Here is a 26,213-nt window from a genome sequence, read left to right as displayed (position 1 = left end):
CCCAGTCCCTCTCCGTATCCCATTCACAATTCATATCCCACTCCCACTCCGTATCCCAGTCCCGTCCGGATGCCAGTCCCACACCGTATCCCAGTGCCATTTGGTATCCCAGTCCCACTCCATGCCCCATTCCCACTTTATATCCCAGTCCCTCTCCATAACCCAGTCCCACTTCACATCCCATTCCCACTCCATACCCCTGTCACACTCCATATCCCAGTCACTCTCGGTATCCCATTCCCACTCCGTATACCATTCCCACAATGTATCCCAGCCGCTCTCCATACCCCAGTCACACTCCGTATCCCAGTCCCGCTCCGTATCCCAGTCCCGTCCGTATCCCAGTCCGACTCCACATCCCAGTCGCACTCCCTTCCCCAGTCCCAGTCCGTATCCGAGTCCCACTCCATACCCCAGTCCCGTCTGTATCCCAGTCCCACTCCGTATCCCAGTTCTGCTCCGTATCCCAGTTCTGCTCCATATCCCAGTCCCACTCCGTATCCCAGTCCCACTCCGTATCCCAGTCCTGCTCAGTATCCCATTCCCACTCCATATCCCAGTTCCTCTCCATACCCCAGTCCCTCTCCGTATCCCATTCGCAGTTCATATTCCAGTCCCACTCAGTATCCCAGTCCCTCTCCGTATCCCAATCCCACTCCGTATCCCAGTCCAACTCCATATCCCAGTCCCACTCCGTATCCCAGTTCCTCTCCATACCCCAGTCCCTCTCCGTATCCCATTCACAATTCATATCCCAGTCCCTCTCCGTATCCCAGTCCCACTCCATACCCCATTCCCACTTTATATCTCAGTCCTGCTCCGTATCCCAGTCCCGTCTGTATGCCAGTCCTACACCGTATCCCAGTCCCACTCCATATCCCAATCCCACTGCATATCCCAGTCCCACTCCATATCCCAGTCCCGCTACGTACCCCAATCCTGCTCCGTATCCCAGTCCCACTCCATATCCCAGTCCCGCTCTATGTCCCAATCCCACTCCATATCCCAGTTCTGCCCCGTACCCCAATGCCGATCCATATCCCGGTCCTGTTCCGTATCCCAGTCCCGTTCCGTGTCCCTCTCCATATCCCAGTCCTGTTCCCTATCCTAGTCCCACTCCATACACCACTCCCGTTCTGTATCCCAGTCCCACGCCATATCCCAGTCCCACACCGTATCGCATTGCCACTCCGTATCACAGTCCCACTCCGTATCCCAGTCCCACTCGGTATCCCAGTCCCTGTCCATATCCCAGTCCCACTCCAAATCCCAGAACCCCTCCATACCCCAGTCCCGTTCCATAGCCCAGTCCCACTCCGTATCCTAGTCCCACTCCGTATCCCAGTACCGCTCCATATCCCAGTCCCACTCCGTATCCCAGTCCCACTCCATTCCCCAGACCCACTCCGTATCCCATTACAACTCCGTTTCGCCGTCCCACTCTGTATTCCAGTCCCGCTCCCTACCCCAGTCACACTCCGTATAACAGTCCCACTCCATACTCCAGTTCCACTCCATACTCCATTCCCATTCCGTATGCCAGTCCCACTCCATATCCCAGTCCCACTCCATATCCCAGTCCCACTCCATATCCCAGTCCCGTCCGTATCCCAGTCCGACTCCACAACCCATTCCCACCCCATACCCCAGTCACACTCCATATCCCAGTCCCTCTCGGTATCCCATTCCCACTCCGTATACCATTCCCATTCTGTATCCCAATCCCTCTCCATACCCCAGTCACACTCCGTATCCCAGTCCCGCTCCGTATCCCAGTCCCGTCCGTATCCCAGTCCGACTCCACATCCCAGTCTCAATCCATTCCCCAGTCCCACTCCATTCCCCATTCCCACTCCATATCCCAGTACCTCTGCATACCCCAGTCCCATCCGTATCCCAGTCCCGTCTGTATCCCAGTCCCACTCCACATCCCTGTTCTGCTCCATATCCCATTCCCACTCCGTATCCCAGTCCCTCCCCATACCCCAGTCACACTCCATATCCCAGTCCCGTCCGTATCCCAGTCCCGCTCCGTATTCCAGTCCCGTCCGTATCCCAGTCCGACTCCACATCCCAGTCTCACTCCATTCCCCATTCCCACTCCATATCCCAGTTCCTCTGCATAACCCAGTCCCGTCCGTATCCCAGTCCCGTCCGTATCCCAGTCCGACTCCACATCCCAGTCTCACTCCATTCCCCAGTCCCACTCCGTATCCCAGTCCCACTCCATACCCCAGTCCCGTCTGTATCCCAGTCCCATTCCGTATCCCAGTCCCACTCCGTATCCCAGTCCCACTCCATACTCCAGTCCCATCTGTATCCCAGTCCCACTCCGTATCCCAGTCCCACTCCGTATCCCAGTCCTGCTCAGTATCCCATTCCCACTCCGTATCCCAGTCCCACTCCATACCCCATTCCCACTTTATATCTCAGTCCTGCTCCGTATCCCAGTCCCGTCTGTATGCCAGTCCTACACCGTATCCCAGTCCCACTCCATATCCCAATCCCACTGCATATCCCAGTCCCACTCCATATCCCAGTCCCGCTACGTACCCCAATCCTGCTCCGTATCCCAGTCCCACTCCATATCCCAGTCCCGCTCTATGTCCCAATCCCACTCCATATCCCAGTTCTGCCCCGTACCCCAATGCCGATCCATATCCCGGTCCTGTTCCGTATCCCAGTCCCGTTCCGTGTCCCTCTCCATATCCCAGTCCTGTTCCCTATCCTAGTCCCACTCCATACACCACTCCCGTTCTGTATCCCAGTCCCACGCCATATCCCAGTCCCACACCGTATCGCATTGCCACTCCGTATCACAGTCCCACTCCGTATCCCAGTCCCACTCGGTATCCCAGTCCCTGTCCATATCCCAGTCCCACTCCAAATCCCAGAACCCCTCCATACCCCAGTCCCGTTCCATAGCCCAGTCCCACTCCGTATCCTAGTCCCACTCCGTATCCCAGTACCGCTCCATATCCCAGTCCCACTCCGTATCCCAGTCCCACTCCATTCCCCAGACCCACTCCGTATCCCATTACAACTCCGTTTCGCCGTCCCACTCTGTATTCCAGTCCCGCTCCCTACCCCAGTCACACTCCGTATAACAGTCCCACTCCATACTCCAGTTCCACTCCATACTCCATTCCCATTCCGTATGCCAGTCCCACTCCATATCCCAGTCCCACTCCATATCCCAGTCCCACTCCATATCCCAGTCCCGTCCGTATCCCAGTCCGACTCCACAACCCATTCCCACCCCATACCCCAGTCACACTCCATATCCCAGTCCCTCTCGGTATCCCATTCCCACTCCGTATACCATTCCCACTCTGTATCCCAATCCCTCTCCATACCCCAGTCACACTCCGTATCCCAGTCCCGCTCCGTATCCCAGTCCCGTCCGTATCCCAGTCCGACTCCACATCCCAGTCTCAATCCATTCCCCAGTCCCACTCCATTCCCCATTCCCACTCCATATCCCAGTTCCTCTGCATACCCCAGTCCCATCCGTATCCCAGTCCCGTCTGTATCCCAGTCCCACTCCACATCCCTGTTCTGCTCCATATCCCATTCCCACTCCGTATCCCAGTGTCCCTCCCCATACCCCAGTCACACTCCATATCCCAGTCCCGTCCGTATCCCAGTCCCGCTCCGTATTCCAGTCCCGTCCGTATCCCAGTCCGACTCCACATCCCAGTCTCACTCCATTCCCCATTCCCACTCCATATCCCAGTTCCTCTGCATAACCCAGTCCCGTCCGTATCCCAGTCCCGTCCGTATCCCAGTCCGACTCCACATCCCAGTCTCACTCCATTCCCCAGTCCCACTCCGTATCCCAGTCCCACTCCATACCCCAGTCCCGTCTGTATCCCAGTCCCATTCCGTATCCCAGTCCCACTCCGTATCCCAGTCCCACTCCATACTCCAGTCCCATCTGTATCCCAGTCCCACTCCGTATCCCAGTCCCACTCCGTATCCCAGTCCTGCTCAGTATCCCATTCCCACTCCGTATCCCAGTCCCACTCCATACCCCAGTCCCACTCCGTATCCCAGTCCCGCTCAGTATCCCATTCCCACTCCGTATCACAGTCCCTCTCCGTAACCCAGTCCCACTTATACCCCAGTCACTCTCTGTATTCCAGTCCCTCTCGGTATCCCATTCCCACTCCGTATACCATTCCCACTCTGTATCCCAATCCCTCTCCATACCCCAGTCACACTCCGTATCCCAGTCCCGCTCCGTATCCCAGTCCCGCTCCGTATCCCAGTCCCGTCCGTATCCCAGTCCGACTCCACATCCCAGTCTCACTCCATTCCCCAGTCCCACTCCATACCCCAGTCCCGTCCGCATCCCATTCGCAGTTCATATCCCAGTACCACTCCGTATCACAGTCCCTCTCCGTAACCCCGTCCCACTCCATATCCCTGTTCCGTCCGTATCCCAGTCCCACTCTGTAACCCAGTCCCACTCCATATTCCAGTCCCGCCCCGTGTCCCAGTCCCACTCCATATCCCAGTCCCACTCCATATCCTAGTCCTGCTTCATATCCCATTCCCACTCCATACCCCAGTCCCGCTCCATATCCCAGTCCCTCTCCATACCCCATTCCCTCTCCGTATCCCATTCCCACTCCATATCCCAGTCCCACTCAGTATCCCAGTCCCGTCCGTATCCCAGTCCCACTCCGTATCCCAGTCCCACTCCGCATCCCTTTCCCACTCCGTATCCCGGTCCCACTCGGCATTCCAGTCCCACTCCATACCCCATTCCCACTTTATATCCCAGTCCCTCTCCATACCCCAGTCACACTTCGTATCCCAGTCCCGTCCGTATCCCAGTCCCATCCGTATCCCAGTCCCGTCTGTATCCCAGTCCCACTCCGTATCCCAGTCCCACTCCATACCCCAGTCACTCTCCATAACCCAGTCCCACTGCGTCGTCCAGTCCCCCTCCGTATCTCACTCCGTATCCCAGTCCCACTCCATACCCCAGTCCAACTCCATTCCCCAGTCCCTGTCCGTACCCCAGTCCCACTCCCTATCCCAGTTCCGCCCTGTATCCCATTCCCACTCCATATCCCAGTCCCACTCCATTCCTCAGTCCCTGTCCATACCCAAGTCCCATTCCATATCCCAGGCCCACTTCGTATCCCAGTCCCACTCTGTATCCCAGTCCCGCTACATATCCCAGTCCCCCTCTTTATCCCAGTCCCACTCCATATCCCAGTCCCACTCCGTATCCCAGTCACACTCTGAATCCCTGTCCCACTCCATATCCCAGTCCCCCTCCATAACCCAGTCCCTCCCCATATCCCAGTCCCGCTCCATACCCCAGTCCCACTCCGTATCCCAGACCCACTCCATACTCCAATCCCACTCCTTACCCCAGTCCCATTCCATAGTCCAATCCCACTCCGTATCCCAGTCCCACTCCGTATCCCAGTCCCCCTCCATATCCCAGTCCCGCTCTATATCCCAGTCCCACTACGTATCCCAGTTCCACTCCATATACCAGTTCCGCCCCGTATCCCAGGCCCACTGCGTATCCCAGTCCCATTCCATATCCCAGTCCCACTCCATATCCCAGTCCCACTCCATATCCCAGTCCCACTCCGTATCACAGTCCCGCACCATATCCCAGTCCCACTCCATATCCCAGTCCCACTCCATATCCCAGTCCCACTCCGTTACGCAGTCCAACTCCATGTCCCAGTCCCACTCCATATCCCAGTCCCACTCCGTATCCCAGTCCCGCTCCCTATCCCAGTCCCACTCCGTATCCCAGTCCCACTCCGTATCCTAGGCCCACTCCGTACCCCAGTCCCACCCTGTATCCCAGTCCCACTACGTATCCCAGTTCCAATCCATATACCAGTTCCGCCCCGTATCCCAGGCCTACTGCGTATCCCATTCCCACTCCATATCCCAGTCCCACTCCATACCTCAGTCCCACTCCGTATCCCAGTCCCGTCCGTATCCCAGGCCCACTTCGTATCCTAGTCCCACTCCATACCCCAGTCCCACTCCATATCCCAGTCCCACCATACCCCAGTCCTGCTCCGTATCCCATTCCCACTCCATACCCGTCCCTCCCCATATCCCAGTCCCGCTCCCTATCCCAGTCCCACTCCGTATCCCAGTCCTGCTCCCTATCCCAGTCCCACTCTGTATCCCAGACCCACTCCTTACCCCAGTCCCATTCCGTATCCCAATCCCAGTCCGTATCCCAATCCCACTCCGTATCCCAGTCCCACTCCGTATCCCAGTCCCACTCTGTATCCCAGTCCTGTCCGTATCCCAGTCCCACTCCGCATCCCAGTCCCACTCCATACCCCAGTCCCGCTCCGTATCCCATTCCCACTCCATACCCCAGTCCCGCTCTATATCCTATTCACTCTCTATATCTCATTCCCAGTCCGTATCCCAGTCCCGCTCCATATCCCAGTCCCACTCCATACCTCAGTCCCACTCCATATCCCAGTCCCACTCTGTATCCCAGTCCTGTCCGTATCCCAGTCCCACTCCGCATCCCAGTCCCACTCCATACCCCAGTCCCGCTCTGTATCCTATTCACTCTCTATATCTCATTCCCAGTCCGTATCCCAGTCCCGCTCCGTATCCCAGTCCCACTCCGTACCCCAGACCCACCCTGTATCCCAGTCCCACTCCATACCCCAGTCACTCTCCATAACCCAGTCCCACTGCGTCGTCCAGTCCCCCTCCGTATCCCACTTCGTATCCCAGTCCCACTCCATACCCCAGTCCCACTCCATACCCCAGTCCAACTCCATTCCCCAGTCCCTGTCCGTACCCCAGTCCCACTCAATATCCCAGTCCCACTCAATATCCCAGTCCCACTCTGTATCCCAGTCCCACTCCGTATCCCTGTCCCGCTCCATATCCCAGTCCCCCTCTTTATCCAACTCCCACTCCGTATCCCAGTCACACTCTGAATCCCTGTCCCACTCCATATCCCAGTCCCACTCCATACCCCAATCCCTCCCCATATCCCAGTCCCACTCCATACCCCAGTCCCACTCCGTATCCCAGACCCACTCCATACTCCAATCCCACTCCTTACCCCAGTCCCATTCCATAGTCCAATCCCACTCCGTATCCCAGTCCCACTCCATATCCCAGTCCCACTACGTATCCCAGTCCCGCTCCATACCCCAGTCCCACTCTATATCCCAGTCCCACTACGTATCCCAGTTCCACTCCATATACCAGTTCCGCCCCGTATCCCAGGCCCACTGCGTATCCCAGTCCCACTCTATATCCCAGTCCCACTCCATACCTCAGTCCCACTCCATATCCCAATCCCACTCCGTATCACAGTCCCGCACCATATCCCAGCCCCGCACCATATCCCAGCCCCACTCCATATCCCAGCCCCACTCCATATCCCAGTCCCACTCTGCATCCCAGTCCCACTCTGCATCCCAGTCCCACTCCGTACCCCAGTCCCACTCCGTACCCCAGTCCCACTCCGTTACGCAGTCCCACTCCATATCCCAGTCCCACTCCGTATCCCAGTCCCGCTCCCTATCCCAGTCCCGCTCCCTATCCCAGTCCCACTCCATATCCCAGTCCCACTCTGTATCCCGGTCCCACTCCGTACCCCAGTCCCACCCTGTATCCCAGTCCCACTACATATCCCAGTCCCACTCCATATCCCAGTCCCACTCCGTACCCCAGTCCCGCTCCCTATCCCAGTCCCGCTCCCTATCCCAGTCCCACTCCCTATCCCAGTCCCACTCCATATCCCAGTCCCACTCTGTATCCCGGTCCCACTCCGTACCCCAGTCCCACCCTGTATCCCAGTCCCACTACATATCCCAGTTCCAATCCATATACCAGTTCCGCCCCGTATCCCAGGCCTACTGCGTATCCCAGTCCCACTCCATATCCCAGTCCCACTCCATATCCCAGTCCCACTCCATACCCCAGGCCCACCCTGTATCCCAGTCCCACTCCGTATCCCAGTCCCACTCCATACCTCAGTCCCACTCCATATCCCAGTCCCACTCCGTATCCCAGTCCTGTCCGTATCCCAGGCCCACTCCATATCCCAGTCCCGCTCCGTATCACAGTCCCGCACCATATCCCAGCCCCACTCCATATCCCAGTCCCACTCTGCATCCCAGTCCCACTCTGCATCCCAGTCCCACTCCGTACCCCAGTCCCACTCCGTACCCCAGTCCCACTCCGTTACGCAGTCCCACTCCATATCCCAGTCCCGCTTTGTATCCTATTCACTCTCTATATCTCATTCCCGCTCCATATCCCAGTCCCACTCCATACCCCAGTCCCACTCCGCATCCCAGTCCCACTCCATACTCCAGTCCCGCTCCGTATCCCATTCCCACTCCATACCCCAGTCCCGCTTTGTATCCTATTCACTCTCTATATCTCATTCCCAGTCCGTATCCCAGTCCCACTCCGTACCCCAGTCCCATCCTGTATCCCAGTCCCACTCCATACCCCAGTCACTCTCCATAACCCAGTCCCACTGTGTCGTCCAGTCCCCCTCCGTATCCCACTCCATACCCCAGTCCCACTCCATACCCCAGTCCAACTCCATTCCCCAGTCCCTGTCCGTACCCCAGTCCCACTCAATATCCCAGTCCCACTCAATATCCCAGTCCCACTCTGTATCCCAGTCCCACTCCGTATCCCTGTCCCGCTCCATATCCCAGTCCCCCTCTTTATCCATGTCCCACTCCGTATCCCAGTCACACTCTGAATCCCTGTCCCACTCCATATCCCAGTCCCACTCCATACCCCAATCCCTCCCCATATCCCAGTCCCACTCCATACCCCTGTCCCACTCCGTATCCCAGACCCACTCCTTACCCCAGTCCCACTCCTTACCCCAGTCCCACTCCGTATCCCAGTCCCACTCCATATCCCAGTCCCACTCCATACCTCAGTCCCGCACCATATCCCTGTCCCACTCCATATCCCAGTCCCGCTCCATACCCCAGTCCCACTCCATATCCCAGTCCCACTACGTATCCCAGTCCCACCCCGTATCCCAGTCCCACTCCATATCCCAGTCCCACTACGTATCCCAGTTCCACTCCATATACCAGTTCCGCCCCGTATCCCAGGCCCACTGCGTATCCCAGTCCCACTCTATATCCCAGTCCCACTCCATATCCCAGTCCCACTCCATACCCCAGTCCCGCTCCGTATCCCAGTCCCACTCCATACCCCAGTCCCACTCCGCATCCTAGTCCCACTCCATATCCCAGTCCCCCTCCATACCCCAGTCCCACTCTGTATCCCAGTCCCACTCCATACCCCAGTCCCGCTCTGTATCCTATTCACTCTCTATATCTCATTCCCAGTCCGTATCCCAGTCCCGCTCCGTCTCTCAGTCCCTCTCCATATCCCAGTCCCGCTCTATACCACAGTCCCACCCCCTCTCCCAGTCCCACTCTGTATCCCAGTCCCACTCCATATCCCAGTCCCGCTCCATACGTCAGTCCCACTCTATACCCCAGTTCCACTCCATATCCCAGTCCCACTCCGTATCCCAGTCACGCTCCCTATCCCAGTCACGCTCCCTATCCCAGTCCCGCTCCATATCCCAGTCCCAATCCATATCGCAATCCCACTATGTATCACAGTCCCGCACCGCATGGCATTCCCACTCCATATCCCAGTCCCACTCCATACCTCAGTCCCATTCCGTATCCCAGTCCCACTCCGTATCCCAGTTCCGTCCGTATCCCAGGCCCACTTCGTATCCCAGTCCCGCTCCATACCCCAGTCCCGCTCCGTATCCCAGTCCCACTCCATACCCCAGTCCTGCTCCGTATCCCAGTCCCGCTCCATATCCCAGTCCCGCTCCATATCCCAGTCCCACTCCATATCCCAGTCCCACTATGTATCACAGTCCCGCACCGCATGGCATTCCCACTCCATATCCCAGTCCCACTCCGTATCCCAGTCCCACTCCATATCCCAGTCCCACTCCATACCTCAGTCCCACTCCATACCCCAGTTCCACTCCGTATCCCAGTCCCACTCCGTATCCCAGTCACGCTCCCTATCCCAGTCCCGCTCCATATCCCAGTCCCACTCCATATCCAAGTCCCACTCCATACCTCAGTCCCACTCCATACCCCAGTTCCACTCCATATCCCAGTCCCACTCCATATCCCAGTCCCACTATGTATCACAGTTCCGCACCGCATGGCATTCCCACTCCATATCCCAGTCCCACTCCATATCCCAGTCCCGCTCCATACCTCAGTCCCACTCCATACCCCAGTTCCACTCCATATCCCAGTCCCACTCCGTATCCCAGTCACGCTCCCTATCCCAGTCCCGCTCCATATCCCAGTCCCACTCCATATCCAAGTCCCACTATGTATCACAGTCCCGCACCGCATGGCATTCCCACTCCATATCCCAGTCCCACTCCATATCCCAGTCCCACTCCGTATCCCAGTCCCGTCCGTATCCCAGGCCCACTTCGTATCCCAGTCCCACCCCATACTCCAGTCCCACTCCGTATCCCAGTCCCGGTCCATACCCCAGTCCCACTCCGCATCCCAGTCCCACTCCATATCCCAGTCCCCCTCCATACCCCAGTCCCACTCCGTATCTCAGTCCCACTCCATATCCCAGTCCCACTCTGTATCCCAGTCCCGCTCTGTATCCTATTCACTCTCTATATCTCATTCCCAGTCCGTATCCCAGTCCCGCTCCGTATCCCAGTCCCACTCCATCTCCCAGTCCCACTCCCTATCCCAGTCCCACTCCGTATCCCAGTCCTGCTCCCTATCCCAGTTCCACTCAGTATCCCAGACCCACTCCATACTCCAATCCCACTCCTTACCCCAGTCCCACTCCGTATCCCAATCCCAGTCCATATCCCAATCCCAGTCCGTATCCCAGTCCCACTCCATACCCCAGGCCCACCCTATATCCCTGTCCCACTCCGTATCCCAGTCCCACTCCGTATCCCAGTCCCACTCCATATACCAGTCCCAATCCGTATCCCAGTCCCAATCCGTATCCCAGTCCTGTCCGTATCCCAGGCCCACTTCGTATCCCAGTCCCACTCCATATCCCAGTCCCGCTCCTTACCTCAGTCCCACCCCATACCCCAGTTCCACTCCATATCCCAGTCCCACTCCGTATCCCAGTCACGCTCCCTATCCCAGTCACGCTCCCTATCCCAGTCCCGCTCCATATCCCAGTCCCAATCCATATCCCAGTCCCGCTCCGTATCCCAGTCCCACGCCATAACCCAGTCCCACTCCGTATCTCAGTCCCACTCCGCATCCCAGTCCCACTCTGTATCCCAGTCCCACTCCATACCCCAGTCCCGCTCTGTATCCTATTCACTCTCTATATCTCATTCCCAGTCCGTATCCCAGTCCCGCTCCGTATCCCAGTCCCACTCCGTCTCTCAGTCCCTCTCCATATCCCAGTCCCGCTCCATACCCCAGTCCCACCCCCTCTCCCAGTCCCACTCTGTATCCCAGTCCCACTCTGTATCCCAGTCCCACTCCATATCCCAGTCCCGCTCCATACCTCAGTCCCACCCCATACCCCAGTTCCACTCCGTATCCCAGTCACGCTCCCTATCCCAGTCCCGCTCCATATCCCAGTCCCAATCCATATCCCAGTCCCACTATGTATCACAGTCCCGCACCGCATGGCATTCCCACTCCATATCCCAGTCCCGCTCCGTATCCCAGTCCCGCTCCATACCCCAGTCCCGCTCCGTATCCCAGTCCCACTCCATACCCCAGTCCCGCTCTGTATCCTATTCACTCTCTATATCTCATTCCCAGTCCGTATCCCAGTCCCACCCCCTCTCCCAGTCCCACTCTGTATCCCAGTCCCACTCCATATCCCAGTCCCGCTCCATACCTCAGTCCCACTCCATACCCCAGTTCCACTCCATATCCCAGTCCCACTCCGTATCCCAGTCCCGCTCCCTATCCCAGTCCCGCTCCATATCCCAGTCCCACTCCATATCCCAGTCCCACTATGTATCACAGTCCCGCACCGCATGGCATTCCCACTCCATATCCCAGTCCCACTCTGTATCCCATTCCCACTCCGTATCCCAGTCCCACTCCATATCCCAGTCCCGCTCCATACCTCAGTCCCACTCCATACCACAGTTCCACTCCATATCCCAGTCCCACTCCGTGTCCCAGTCACGCTCCCTATCCCAGTCCCGCTCCATATCCCAGTCCCACTCCATATCCCAGTCCCACTCCCTATCCCAGTCCCGCTCCGTATCCCAGTCCCACTCCATTCCCCAGTCCCGCTCCGTATCCCATTCCCACTCCGTACCCCAGTCCCGCTCCATACCTCAGTCCCACTCCATACCTCAGTCCCACTCCATATCCCAGTCCCACTCTGTATCCCAATCCCGCTCTGTATCCTATTCACTCTCTATATCCCATTCCCACTCCGTATCCCAGTCCCGCTCCATATCCCAGTCCCACTCCATATCCCAGTCCCCCTCCATACCCCAGTCCCACTCCGTATCTCAGTCCCACTCCATATCCCAGTCCCACTCTGTATCCCAATCCCGCTCTGTATCCTATTCACTCTCTATATCCCATTCCCACTCTGTATCCCAGTCCCGCTCCATATCCCAGTCCCACTCCATATCCCAGTCCCGCTCCATACCTCAGTCCCACTCCATACCCCAGTTCAACTCCATATCCCAGTCCCACTCCGTATCCCAGTCCCACTCCGTATCCCAGTCCCGCTCCCTATCCCAGTCCCACTCCATATCCCATTCCCACTCCGTATCCCAGTCCCACTCCATATCTCAGTCCCACTCTGTATCCCAGTCCCGCTCCCTATCCCAGTCCCACTCCGTATCCCAGTCCCACTCCCTATCCCAGTCCCGCTCCGTATCCCAGTCCCACTCCATTCCCCAGTCCCGCTCCGTATCCCATTCCCACTCCGTACCCCAGTCCCGCTCCGTATCCCATTCCCGCTCCGTACCCCAGTCCCACTCTATACCCCAGTCCCGCTCTGTATCCCAGTCCCACTCCATACCCCAGTCCCACTCCGTATCCCATTCCCCAATCCCGCTCTGTATCCTATTCACTCTCTATATCCCATTCCCACTCCGTATCCCAGTCCCGCTCCATATCCCAGTCCCACTCCGTATCGCAGTCCCACTCCGTATCCCAGTCCCACTCCATACCCCAGTCCCACTCCATACCGCAGTCAAGGTCCGTATCCAAGTCCCACACCGTAGCACAGTCCCACTCCGTATCTGAGTCCCATTCCGTATTGCAATCCACTCCGTATTCCAGTCCCGCTCCGTATTCCAGTCCCGCTCCGTATCCCAGTCCCACTCTGTATCCTAGTCCTTCTCCGTATCCCAGTCCCATTCTGTACCACAGCCTGACTGACCCTGCCCTTAATTTCACCTCATCTCATGCTAACGTGTCCACCAATTAACAAGGATCCAGGTTGAAATGTATTTGGGTGTGGAAGGCTGAGCATGTGGTATTGGATAACATTGAGTGCATTCCATGTGTACTAGGGGCTAAATGAATGGACCCCTTGGAGCACTAACATTCTGGTTGTTATCTATTGACAAAAGGATGGTCGCTCTTCTTTGAGTAGATTTGATGAATGATTGATAAAGAGAGTCAATTGATCTGTTATGGAAGTATGATGTCAGCTGGAAAGGGTTCCAAAATACTTCACCAGGGTGTTGCCAGGAATGGAGGGGTTGAGACTCGGATCTTTTTCACTGGAGTATAGGAGGTTGAGAGGTGATCTTTTTGTGGTTTATAAAACCATGAGGGTTATAGATAAGGTAAACAGCAAAGGTCTTTTACCCAGATTTGTGGAGTTCAGAACAAAGAGGCATATTTTTAAGGTGAGAGGGGAAAGATTTAAACGGGACCAGAGGGGCAGGAGAGGGTGGTTCGGTTGTGGAATAAACTGCAAGGGAAAGTGCTCAATGCAGGTACAGTTATGACATCTAAAAGACATTTGGATAAAGACATGAATAGAAAAGGTTTGGAAGGATAGGGGCCACGAGCAGGCAAGGGGGTGGCACGGGTTTAGTTTGGGATTATGGTCAGCACTGTCTGGTTGGAACGAAGGGTCAGTTTCAGTGCTGTATGACTCAATGACTCTGTGATCTTATTAAATGGCTCATCAGTTTTAACGGCCTGAATAGCTACTCCTGCTCCTAATCTTGTGCATGAATAATGTTTATCGTCGAGGTGGGTGTGGGTGAGGTGGGCATTGGTTGGTGTGGGTGAGATGAGGTGAGGTGGGTGCGGGTGAGGAGGGTGTGGGTGAGGGTGAAGTGGGTGTGGGTGAGGTGAGTGAGGGTGAGGGTGTGGGTGTGGTGGGTGAGGGTGTGGGTGAGGGTGGAGTTGGTGTGGGTGAGGTGGGTGTGGGTGAGGAGGGTGTGGGTGAGGTGGGTGCAGGTGAGGAGGGTGTGGGTGAGGATGAAGTTGGTGTGGGTGAGGTGGGTGTGGGTGAGGTGGGTGTGAGTGAGGAGGGTATGGGTGGTGTGGGTGAGGAGAGTGAGGGTGAGGTGGGTGTGGGTGAGGTGGGTGTGAGTGAGGAGGGTGAGGTGGGTGTGGGTGAGGTGGGTGCAGGTGAGGTGGGTGCAGGTGAGGAGGGTGCGGGTGAGGGTGAAGTTGGTGTGGGTGAGGTGGGTGTGGGTGAGGTGGGTGTGGGTGAGGAGGGTGTTGGTGAGGGTGAGGAGGGTGTGGGTGAGGAGGGTGTGGGTGAGGAGGGTATGGGTGAGGTGGGTGTGGGTGAGGAGGGTGTGGGTGAGGTGGGTGTGAATGGTGGGTGTGGGTGAGGATGAGGAGGGTGTGGGTGAGGTGGTTGTGGGTGAGGAGGGTGTGGGTGAGGAGGGTGTGGGTGTGGGTGAGGTGGGTGTGGGTGAGGAGGGTGTGGGTGAGGAGGGTGTGGGTGTGGGTGAGGTGGGTGTGGGTGAGGTGGGTGTGGGTGAGGGTGAGGTGGGTGTGAGGAGGGTGTGGGTGAGGTGGGTGTGAATGGTGGGTGTGGGTGAGGATGAGGAGGGTGTGGGTGAGGTGGATGCGGATGAGGTGGTTGTGGGTAAGGTGGTTGTGGGTGAGGTGGGTGTGGGTGAGGGTGAAGTTGGTGTGGGTGAGGTGGGTGTGGGTGAGGAGGGTGTGGGTGAGGGTGAGGTGGGTGTGGGTGAGGAGGGTGTGGGTGAGGTGGGTGTGGGTGAGGAGGGTGTGGGTGAGGAGGGTGTGGGTGTGGGTGAGGTGGGTGTGGGTGAGGAGGGTGTGGGTGAGGAGGGTGTGGGTGAGGGTGAGGGTGAGGTGGGTGTGGGTGAGGAGGGTGTGGGTGAGGTGGGTTTGAATGGTGGGTGTGGGTGAGGATGAGGAGGGTGAGGTGGGTGTGGGTGAGGAGGGTGTGGGTGAGGTGGGTGAGGGTGAGGTGGGTGTGGGTGAGGTGGGTGAGGGTGAGGTGGGTGTGGGTGAGGAGGGTGCGGATGAGGAGGGTGCGGATGAGGTGGTTGTGGGTGAGGTGGGTATGGGTGAATATATTTGACCTTCCTTCTTTGCAGTTTATGAGGGGTTAGCGCTGCATTCACTTCTTAGAGCTGACCCCATCCCATTTGCCATGAGCTTGGATCCTGACTGTCGGGTGAGCTCATAGCAACATCTGATTATCTTTTAAAACTGTCTAAACACCTAGCGTTCGATTTTCCACTGGAACGCTCCCAAAAATGAACGAGAAAATGTTGTGAAGTGAAGACTCTGGAGAATAACGTACTGGGCAAATTCAACTGTCGTAAAGGGGAACAGATGTGTTGGCCAGTTTCCAGGAGCAGCCTTTTCTCGGGCTGGGTCCAATCTTCATCCTTCCTTGTTTGTTGTTGATTGGTAGGGTTGAGCCTACACTGGGTGAGGTGACAATCCATGGTTAACCATTGGTTGGAAGCCAGGGTCCACTCCCATAGATAGCTCTGCAGCTGAAGTGTTATTTTAATTCTTTCATGTGATGTGGGTATCACTGGTGATTTCCTGCCCACCCTAAACTGCTGGTGAACTGAGCAGCTTGCTGGGTCATAGCAAAGGGCAGTGAAGATGTATGTCAGCTAGATTAAGTAAGGATGGGAGATTTCCTTCCCTGAAGGCTCCAGCTAGGTTTATGCAATGATAGTTTCATCACTGAAACTAGCTTTCAATTCCAGATTTTATTTCATCGAGGGCTGAAGGGCCTGTACTGTGCTGTAATGTTCTATGTTCTATTATTTTAATAGGAGATTCAAATCTATATTTATAGACTCGTAGAATCCTTACAGTGTGGAATATTTGGCCCATTAAGTCCACACCGACCCTCCAAAGAGTGAAGCGCTCAGACTCACCCCCACTGCCATCCTATCACTGTAACCCTGCATTTCCCATGACTAAGCCACTTAACTGGCACATCTTTGTGACTGTGGGAGGAAAGCAGAGCACCTGGTAGAAACCAATGTAGATACGGGGAGAGTGTGCACACAGACAGTCTCCCAAGGCTGGAATTGAACCGGGGTCCCTGGTGCTGTGAGCCACCATGCTACCCTCACTGCGTTAGCTGGGCTTCTGGATTACTCGTCCAGTGACGTTACCACTTTTCAATTTTCTTACAAATCCTGCACTCTCTGTGTTTCCTGCATGTCCTCTTCACATTGTGAGTGCAACTTTCAAAACATTGACTGATTATTATTTTTCTGTCACTCCCAACTTCAAATGGGTCTTTTGAGAGCTCTTAAATTCTCCTGCTCCTTTGCTATAGGTGAGACCGTGGTCAGTAAGGGTTAACAGAAGGCTGGAGAGAGAGAGTGCAGATTAACTGGTGGATTAAGTAATAGCAACGTGGAGATTGGCATCAACATGAAGTGGGTGGGGACAGGTGGAGAGTCACTAACAGCAGCAGAATAGGCCAGTCATCACTTGTTTTTGCACTTTCTTTCCTTCAAAAAGGAACGTGCTGTGCGATGTTCGATGTAGGGCCCACATTTTAAGTTGTGTGAGGGCTGTCCTCACTCAGGAAGTGATGGATAACTGTTTAATCTGTTGAGCTCCACGGTTTAATGTAACTGAGACTGCTGATGTTTGACAGCTTCCCAGTGTGGCTGGAGGCATTTATGAATTGTTCCAAAGCGAAAGTCTGGACTGAAAGATCGAAAATTTGCACAAAATCATCTGTATTGCCATTGTTGAATTGTTTTCTGTTGTGTCGTGATTCAGCTTTCAGTTCCTTTTAATTTCTCCATCCCCCTACTTTTCTTATCTTTCCCTTACAATTTATCCGAAAATTGGAGTGCTGATTTTGCTAGACTGCAGCTCTATTGCTGACACTCATTCACCCCAAACACTTACACTCACATTAAAGATCGCTGGTAAATAGCATTGAATTGGCAAGAGCAAAAACCTTGATGCATTTATCAATAAATCTTTCTCTAATTCAGGATCACTTACAGAGTCATAGAGATGTACAGCATGGAAACAGACCCTTCAGTTCAACCCCTCCATGCCGACCAGATATCCCAACCCAATCTAGTCCCACCTGCCAGCACCCGGCCCATATCCCTCCAAACCCTTCCTATTCATATACCCATCCAAATGCCTCTTAAATGTTGCAATTGTACCAGCCTCCACCACATCCTCTGGCAGCTCATTCCATATATGTACCACCCTCTGTGTGTAAAAGTTGCCCCTTAGGTCTCTTTTATATCTTTCCCCTCTCACCCTAAACGTATGCCCTCTAGTTCTGGACTCCCTGACCCCAGGGAAAAGACTTTGCCTATTTATCCTATCTATGCCCTTCATAATTTTGTAAACCTCTATAAGGTCACCCCTAAGCCTCTGACGCTCCAGGGAAAACAGCCCCAAGCCTGTTCAGCCTCTCCCTGTAGCTCAGATCCTCCAACCCTGGCAACATCCTTGTAAATCTTTTCTGAACCCTTTCAAGTTTCACAACATCTTTCTGATAGTAAGGAGACCAGAACTGCATGCAGTATTCCAACAGTGGTCTAACTAATGTCCTGTACAGCCACAACATGATGTCCCAATTCCTGTACTCAATACTCTGACCAATAAAGGAAAGATACCAAATGCCTTTTTCACCATCCTATCTACCTGCGACTCCACTTTCAAGGAGCTATGAACCTGCACTCCAAGGTCTCTTTGTTCAGCAACACACCCTAGGACCTTACCATTAAGTGTATAAGTCCTGCTAAGATTTGCTTTCCCAAAATGCAGCACCTCGCATTTATCTGAATTAAACTCCATCTGCCACTTCTCAGCCCATTGGCCCATCTGGTCCAGATCCTGTTGTAATCTGAGGTAACCCTCTTCATTGTCCACTACACTTCCAAGTTTGGTGTCATCTGCAAACCTACTAACTGTACCTCTTATACACGCATCCAAATCATTTATGTAAATGACAAAAAGTAGAGGACCCAGCACCGATCCTTGTGGCACTCCACTGGTCACAGGCCTCCAGTCTGAAAAACAACCCTCCACCACCACCCTCTGTCTTCTACCTTTGAGCCAGTTCTGTATCCAAATCCTGTATTCCATGAGATCTAACCTTGCTAATCAGTCTCTCATGGGGAACCTTATCGAACGCCTTACTGAAGTCCATATAGATCACATCTACCACTCTGTCCTCATCAATCTTCTTTGTTACTTCTTCAAAAAACTCAATCAAGTTTGTGAGAGATGATTTCCCACACACAAAACCATGTTGACTATCCCTAATCAGTCCTTGCCTTTCCAAATACTTTAATTCCTGTCCCTCAGGATTCCCTCAAACAACTTGCCCACCACCGAGGTCAGGCTCACTGGTCTATAGTTCCCTGGCTTGTCCTTACCACCCTTCTTAAACAGTGGCACCATGTTAGCCATCCTCCAATCTTCCGGCACCCCACCTGTGACTATCGATGATACAAATATCTCAGCAAGAGGCCCAGCAATCACTTCTCTAGCTTCCCACAGAGTTCTCGGGTACACCTGATCAGGTCCTGGGGATTTATCCACCTTTAACCATTTCAAGACATCCAGCACTTCCTCCTCTGTAATCTGGACATTTTCCAAGATGTCACCATCTATTTCCCTACAGTCTGTATCTTCCATATCCTTTTCCACAGTAAATACTGATGCAAAATACTCATTTAGTATCTCCCCCATTTTCAGTGGCTCCACATAAAGGCTGCCTTGCTGATCTTTGAGGGGCCCTATTCTCTCCCTAGTTACCCTTTTGTCCTTAATATATTTGTAAAAACCCTTTGGATTCTCCTTAATTCTATTTGCCATTCTCCTTGCTCCCCAGATCTGGGGTTTGATTCCAAGTGAAAGTACAGAGTCATGTCAAACCTGACCTTGCGACCTTTGGCCTAAAAAACTCACTGTCTCATTTATTTTACCTAAAAGCTGATTCCAGTTTAAATAACTACACTGAGGCTGGTATCCCGTCACTAAGTCACCCATTATTTACATGTGCCCTGTACATAGGCTCCGATCAGTCCCTACACTGAGGAGACTCTCTGAATCTCCTGTTTATATCTGTCAGCCAGGGCTCCCTGATTGGCCTTTGTTAACAACCCCAGTCAAGGATCTCATAGTCAAAGAGATCCACTTGGCTCTGGTTCCAGTCACTCCACCAGTCTTTCACGGATTAAAGGCCAAAAATCTCAAGCCATAATTTCTCCAATCCCATCAAACATCTCAATTCATTATTCATTCAAAATTGTAGCAGACTGAAGCCTCTCAATGGTAGGTAAGGATGTCCAAAGGTCGAAGGCCAGGAGGTCTGCCTTACAGCAGAGATCAGAAACTGACCCAAGTGCCAGAGTCCTCTTTTGGAAGACGTTACTTGGATTGGGCCATGGAGAATGTCTGGAGCATTGGGCTATTCTGTGGTTGAACTGTGCTGTTCCTCACCACCGCCACCATCAGGACTGTTTGCAGGCACTAACCCACTTGTCTCGTTTGATTCCTTTTGCAGTGTGAAGCCATTCGCCCAACCATCATATCCCATTCAGCCAACAGTTCCACCATCCATCGCAAGTGAGTACACCCTGAGCCATATGTGTTAAGGTGCAGAGTCTCGAAGCCAGATTTGTCCCAGCAAGCAGGTTCGGAAGATTTCATCCACGTTCCTTGTGTGTGCACAATTTTCTGAAGAGTTCAATCTCTTTCTCATTCTGTATTCTGAATCTATTGGTCTATACATTTTGGAATGGGTTGGGACAAATCTGGGATGAATTTAAACCATTTGGATGTTGAACAAATGTCATTGGGTGGGAATACAATCATATTATGTGCAACTTCAGCTAGAGAATAGATTGCTAGTTGGGTCCAGAAAAGATTCACCAGGATATTGCCAGGGTTGGAGAGTTTGAGTTTTAGGGAAAGGCTGAATACGCTGGGGCTATTTTCTCTCTCCTGTCAGAAGCTGAGGGGTGACCTGATAGGGGTTTATAAAATCATGAAGGGGTATGGATAGGGTAAAGGGGAGTCCAAAACTAAAGGGGCATAGGTTTCGGGCGAGAGGGGAAAGAATAAATGGGACCTAAGGGGCAACCTTTTCACACAGAGGGTGGTGCATGTATGGAATGAACTGCCAGAAAAAGAGAGAGAGGCGGTGATGGAGGCTGATACAAAGACAACATTTACAGGGCATCTGGATGGGTACATGAATAGGAAGGCTTTAGAGGGATATGGACCAAGTGCTGGCAAATGGGACTAGATTAGTTTAGAACATTTGGTCGGCATGGATGAGTTGGATCCAAGGGGTCTATTTTTGTGCTGTACATCTCTGTTACTCTATGACTCTATTGAGATCTGGAAGCTGCACTTCAGGGAGGTATATTGGCCAATGCTATGACAGACCCGAGGCGACGTTCCCCAGTTATGAGTGATTCAGATGAGAAACCCCACATTGTCAGGCACCTGGCTGAGGTGGGGGGGGGGGGGGGGTGGAATCAACTGTCTCCCCTTCAATCACCCAACCCTTCCGTTGGTCACCAGGTTGCTTTATGGAGGATTCTGTCCTTGTGGGGGCCTTTTTCCCAGACCAAACGAATTTATCTTTTCAAAAGAGCCGATGTAACTAGGCTTTTGTGAGTTTTAAAAGTGAGTTTATTTGCAAGAAGAAATAATAATGCAACATGCAAACACATAGACTGCTAATGAGAAGTCAGCCCAAGGACTGATAAGATTCAAAAGATCTTGGGTTTTGGTGAACTTTGTGTGGTTGCTTTTGAGATTTGATTTTACAGGTTGTTTGAAGTCCTTTGTCCTGGTTCCTTTCGACATTGTTTGGATGGAAGCTCGCATAGTGAGAGAGTTCCTGCATCTTTCCTTACCTACAGTACAGAGGTGTTTAATGGTAGTACTCAAAGCTGTGGCCTTCACAGCACACTAGCCCACACATTCGGGCACCAAGCTACAAAACTGCCCAGCCCAGGGTTAAAGCTCACTCTTCAGCCTCTGCCTGTCTATTCTTGAAAGGGGAAAATGCAAATATGTCTCGACTCAGGCGACTGACTGTGTGGAGTTTACACATTCTCCCCGTGTCTGCGTGGGTTTCCTCCCACAGTCCAAAGATGTGCGAGTCAGGTGAATTGGCCATGCTAAATTGCCCGTAGTGTTAGGTAAGGGGTAAATGTAGGGGTATGGGTGGGTTGCGCTTCGGCGGGTCAGTGTGGACTTGTTGGGCCGAATGGCCTGTTTCCACACTGTAAGTAATCTAATCTAATCTAAGTAATCTTAAAAAAAAGTCTATCACACAGACTGTGGTAATTTTCCCCCCCCTTATTAGATGCTTACAGGAGATTACAGTTCAGTTTCTGCTTTTGTCACATCAGCTGTTGTGACTTTCCAACGTTCCTCTGCAGACAGCCACAGATTTACATACACTGTCATTTTGGCCACATCTCAACAAAATGTTGGAAGTTAAATGTTTGATATGTCCGTAGGTGACCCAGGGTCATGATCCATGGTCGTGACACCTTGGAAGGGATGGAATGTAGATTAACCCAGACTAACTAAGCTGGGTCAATTGTAAGTGTCAAAACCAAGATGGTTTGATGTTTCGTTGTGATGAGAATTACAAGTCGAAGGTGGGTAAATGTGGTCAAGATGTAGATCAGCCATGAGCCATTTGACTGTCATAAAAAAAGGCTTAATGTTTGCAAGAAGATGCAAAATGGGACCTGGGTATTTATTTGGGTCTTGCATCTGCTTCCAGTGGGGAATTGATTAAACAAATGATTTGAGTGTGTTTGAGCCCATCATGGGCATGGAGAAGGTTCCTGTGCACAGGAGGAGTGGGGTTTTGAAGCTAGAGGGCCAATGAACCTTGCCGGTCTCGACAGCAGCAGGACAAGGTAAACAACACAGACACTGCCCCAAGAAGATGGAGACCCCTTTTCACAAACTCTGATAAGAAGTAGAGAGAGAGCAGCCAGCTAGCTCCCTCGGGTTAGGCCTGGGTTCTGGGACGCCCCTAGCTGCTGACTTTAGGCATTACCTCCTCCCAAACCAACATGAAGGGCAGTTTCTTGGGTCTTGGCACTCCTGTCCCCTCCCTCCCATCGCAGTCAGTTTCCTAACTTTACCCTTAACAAGGCTCTTAGCGATATTAATTGCCTGTCTACCTTGGAGGGTCAAAATCTCCCAGGCTTTGAGAGCATGTCAGCCTGAACTGCCAATGTCAGGAGAAAAGACAGAAATTGCTGGAAAAGCTCAGCAGGTCTGGCAGCATCTGTGAAGAGAAGCCAGAATTAACGTTTTGGTCTGGTGACTCTTTCTTGATAGTGCCAGAAACACTATTCTGATACTGACCACCAGCAGGAGCCAATATGTGCTGTATTCATCCCCTCAGCCTTAGTGTCCAATCTCTAGGGAACCAGAAAACACCACAAGGTTTTGGTTGTGACCAGCCCTCCAGGATGAAAATGTGTTGCTGGAAAAGCGCAGCAGGTCAGGCAGCCTCCAAGGAGCAGGAGAGTCGACGTTTTGGGCATGAGCCCTTGTTCAGGATTCCTGAAGGGCTCATGTCCGAAACGTCGATTCTCCTGCTCCTTGGATGCTGCCTGACCTGCTGCGCTTTTCCAGCAACACATTTTCAGCTCTGATCTCCAGCATCTGCAGACCTCACTTTCTCCCAGACCTCCAGGATGTCCTGTGATCCAGTCCTTTTGGAAGTGACAGTGAGAGAGCTTACCTCTGACGGTGTTACAGCACCACCTATTTCAAAGCACTGACACTGTTGCATTCTCAAAGACACTGAATAGATAAACTGATCATGGACAACAAGAAATTGCTGCAGTCACACTTTGCAGTTGGACCTTCCAAATATGTTTTCTAACTAAATAATTCATTCACAGGATAGGGGTGTCGCTGGCTGGGCCAGCATTTAGAAGGAGGTGGTGAGCTGTCTTTGCAAACCACTGCAGTCCATGTGCTGTAGGTTGACCCACAATGCCCTTAGAGAGGAAATTCTAGGATTATAACTCAGTGACACTGACGGAACAGCAATGTATTTCCAAGACCAGCTGTGAGTTTGGAGAAGAGGCTTTGGGATTGGCACTGGATGAGTGGTTGGCACTGCTGCCTCACAGCGCCAGGGACCCAGCCTTGGGTGACTGTGCAAAGTTTGCATATTCTCCTGTGTTGGTTTCCCCTGGGTGCTCTGGTTTCCTCCCACAATCCAAAGATGTGCAGGTTAGGTGGATTGGCCATGCTAAGTTGCCCATAGTGTTCAGGGATGTGTAGGTTAGGTGCATTAGTCAGGGGTAAATATAGTGTCAGGGAATGGGTCTGGGTGGGTTACTCTTCGGAGGGTCGGTGTGGACGTGTTGGGCCAAAGGGCCTGTTTCTACACTTTTAGGGATTCTATTTACTTCTATTAAAGTCAGGATGGTGTGTGGCTTGGAGGGGAACTTGCAGAGGGTGATGTCCCCATGTGTCTGCCGCCCTTGTCCTTCTAGGTGGAAGTGGTCATGAGTTTTGGAAGGTGTTGCCTAAGGAGCCTTGGTGCATTGCTGCTGTGTATCAAGTAGATGGTACACACTGCTGCCTTTCTGCATTAGTGATGGGCAGAATGAATGTTGAAGATTTCTAAGGTCATTTGGAACACGGGAAGAAAGGAAAGTTCTGCTCAACTGAAAGTTAACACTGAAACAATGTGGGGTTTAATTTCATTGTTTTGTTTATTCAGCAGGTTATGAACCATTGGGCCCTCTCTCACCACCTGCGACTATCCCAGTGTGGCAGGACCGAACCATCGCCTCCACTAAACTCAGATTGCTGGAGTACTCTGCTTTCGTGGAGGTGCAGCGAGACCCAGACACGGTAGGCAGCCGCCTCGCAATCTCCCCAAATTCTTCGATTACTGTATGTCGATAGGGCAGAACTTTATTCTGGTTCCCTCAGTGGAAGGAGGAGGTCACTGGTCCTTGTCAACGGCACTCCCTCTACCCAGGTTGAGAGAAAGAGGTGTGTTTCTATAGCACTGTTTCCAACCTCTGGATTCCTCAAACACAAACAGGCAATGGAGTTCTTTGGAAGTTGCACAGTAGGAATGAGGGCAGCACAAGAACCCATAAACCGCAGTGTGACTATGAGCAGACTGTTCCTTACTGATGTGGGTTGAGCATTGAACATTGACTGGGACCCAAAGGGAAGAGGTCCCCAGCCATTTATCCACAGAGACCTTTTACAGTGAGCTGAGAGATCAGATAGAGCCTTGGAAACATGACATTGACCCTGCCTCACTAGATTGGCAGCCTCGAGGCTGTGTTCAGTCTCAGCCTCCCCACTTTGGGGTGAGAGAGTTGCTCACTGAGCCATTACTGAGATCTTAATATCCTGCCTCTCATACACTCACTTACTCACTCTGTCCCACTGACACACACGGCAATATTGTCAGCGTACACACACACACACACACACACACACACACACACACACACACACACACACACACACACACACCCTGACTTGAGCTCAGTGAGCTTGACCCAGACCCTCCTTGTCCTCACCCACTCTCAAACTAATGCCTCAAATTATTATCCTGTCCCGAGTACTGTGTTGGGGGATGTAGAGCCATACAGATGGACAGCATGGAAACAGACCCGACAGTCCAACCCCTCCATGCCAACCAGATATCCTAAATTAATCTAGTCCCATTTGTCAGCATTTGGCCCATATCCCTCTATCTATTCATATACCCATCCAGATGCCTTTTAAATGTTGTAATTGTACCAACCTCCCCCACTTCCTCTGGCAGCTCATTCCATACACACACCACCCTCTGTGAGCAAACGTTGCCCCTTAGGTCCCTTTTAATCTTTCTCCTCTCGTTCTAAAACTGTGCCATCTAGTTCTGGACTCCGCCATCCCAGGGAAAAGACTTATCCATGGCCCTCATGATTTTTTAGACCTCTATAAGGTCACCCCTCAGCCTCCAACATTCCAGGGAAAACATCCCCAGCCTATTCAGCCTCTCCCTATAGCTCAGATCCTCCAACCCTGGAAAGATCCTTATAAATCATTTCTGAACCCTTTGAACTTTCACAACATCCTTCCTACAGCAGGGAGACCAGAATTGCACACAATATTCCAAAAGTGGCCTTACCAATGTCCTGTACAGCTGCAACATGACCTCCCAACTCCTATACTCAATGCTCTGACTAATAACAGAAAGCATACCAAATGCCTTCTTCACTATCCTATCTACCTGTGACTCCACTTTCAAGGAGCTATGAATCTGCACTCCAAGGTCTCTTTGTTCAGCAACACTCCCCAGGACCTTACCATTAAATGTATAAGTCCTGCCCTGATGTGCCTTTCCAAAATGCAGCACCTTGCATTTATCTAAATTAAATTCCATCTGCCATTTCTCAGCCCATTGACCCATCTGATCAAGATCTCATTGTAATGTGAGGTAACCTTCTTCGCTGTCCACTACACCTCCAATTTTAGAGTCACCTGCAAACTTACTAACTGTACCTCCTAAGTTCACATCCAAATCCTTTATATAAATGACAAAAAGTAGTGGACCCAGCACCGATCCTTGTGGCACTCCACTGGTCACAGGCCTCCAGTCTGAAAAACAACCCTTCACCACCACCTTCTACCTTCTAGGCCAGTTCTGTATCCAAATGGTTAGTTCTCCTTGTATTCCATGTGTCCAAGCATGCTAACCAG

At 52.8% G+C, this 26,213-nt stretch overlaps 1 protein-coding gene across 1 annotated transcript in view; it reads left to right on the top strand.

Annotated features, from left to right (window-relative positions):
* LOC132828124 (transcriptional enhancer factor TEF-5-like) overlaps positions 1–26,213 on the top strand; it is a gene marked incomplete at its 5' end in the record, with an annotated part of 196,759 nt that overhangs the window by 155,558 nt on the left and 14,988 nt on the right. The window contains 2 exons of the mRNA XM_060845032.1: positions 20,002–20,063; positions 24,223–24,356. Coding sequence (XP_060701015.1) covers positions 20,002–20,063; positions 24,223–24,356 — 196 coding nt within the window. The remainder of the gene's footprint in view (positions 1–20,001; positions 20,064–24,222; positions 24,357–26,213) is intronic.

This window comes from Hemiscyllium ocellatum, chromosome 26 (genome assembly GCF_020745735.1).
Source record: "Hemiscyllium ocellatum isolate sHemOce1 chromosome 26, sHemOce1.pat.X.cur, whole genome shotgun sequence".
In the NCBI taxonomy this organism is placed as follows: Eukaryota; Metazoa; Chordata; class Chondrichthyes; order Orectolobiformes; family Hemiscylliidae; genus Hemiscyllium; species Hemiscyllium ocellatum.
The sequence above is the reverse complement of the archived record's forward strand: the minus strand, read 5'-3'. Positions and strand labels throughout refer to the sequence as shown.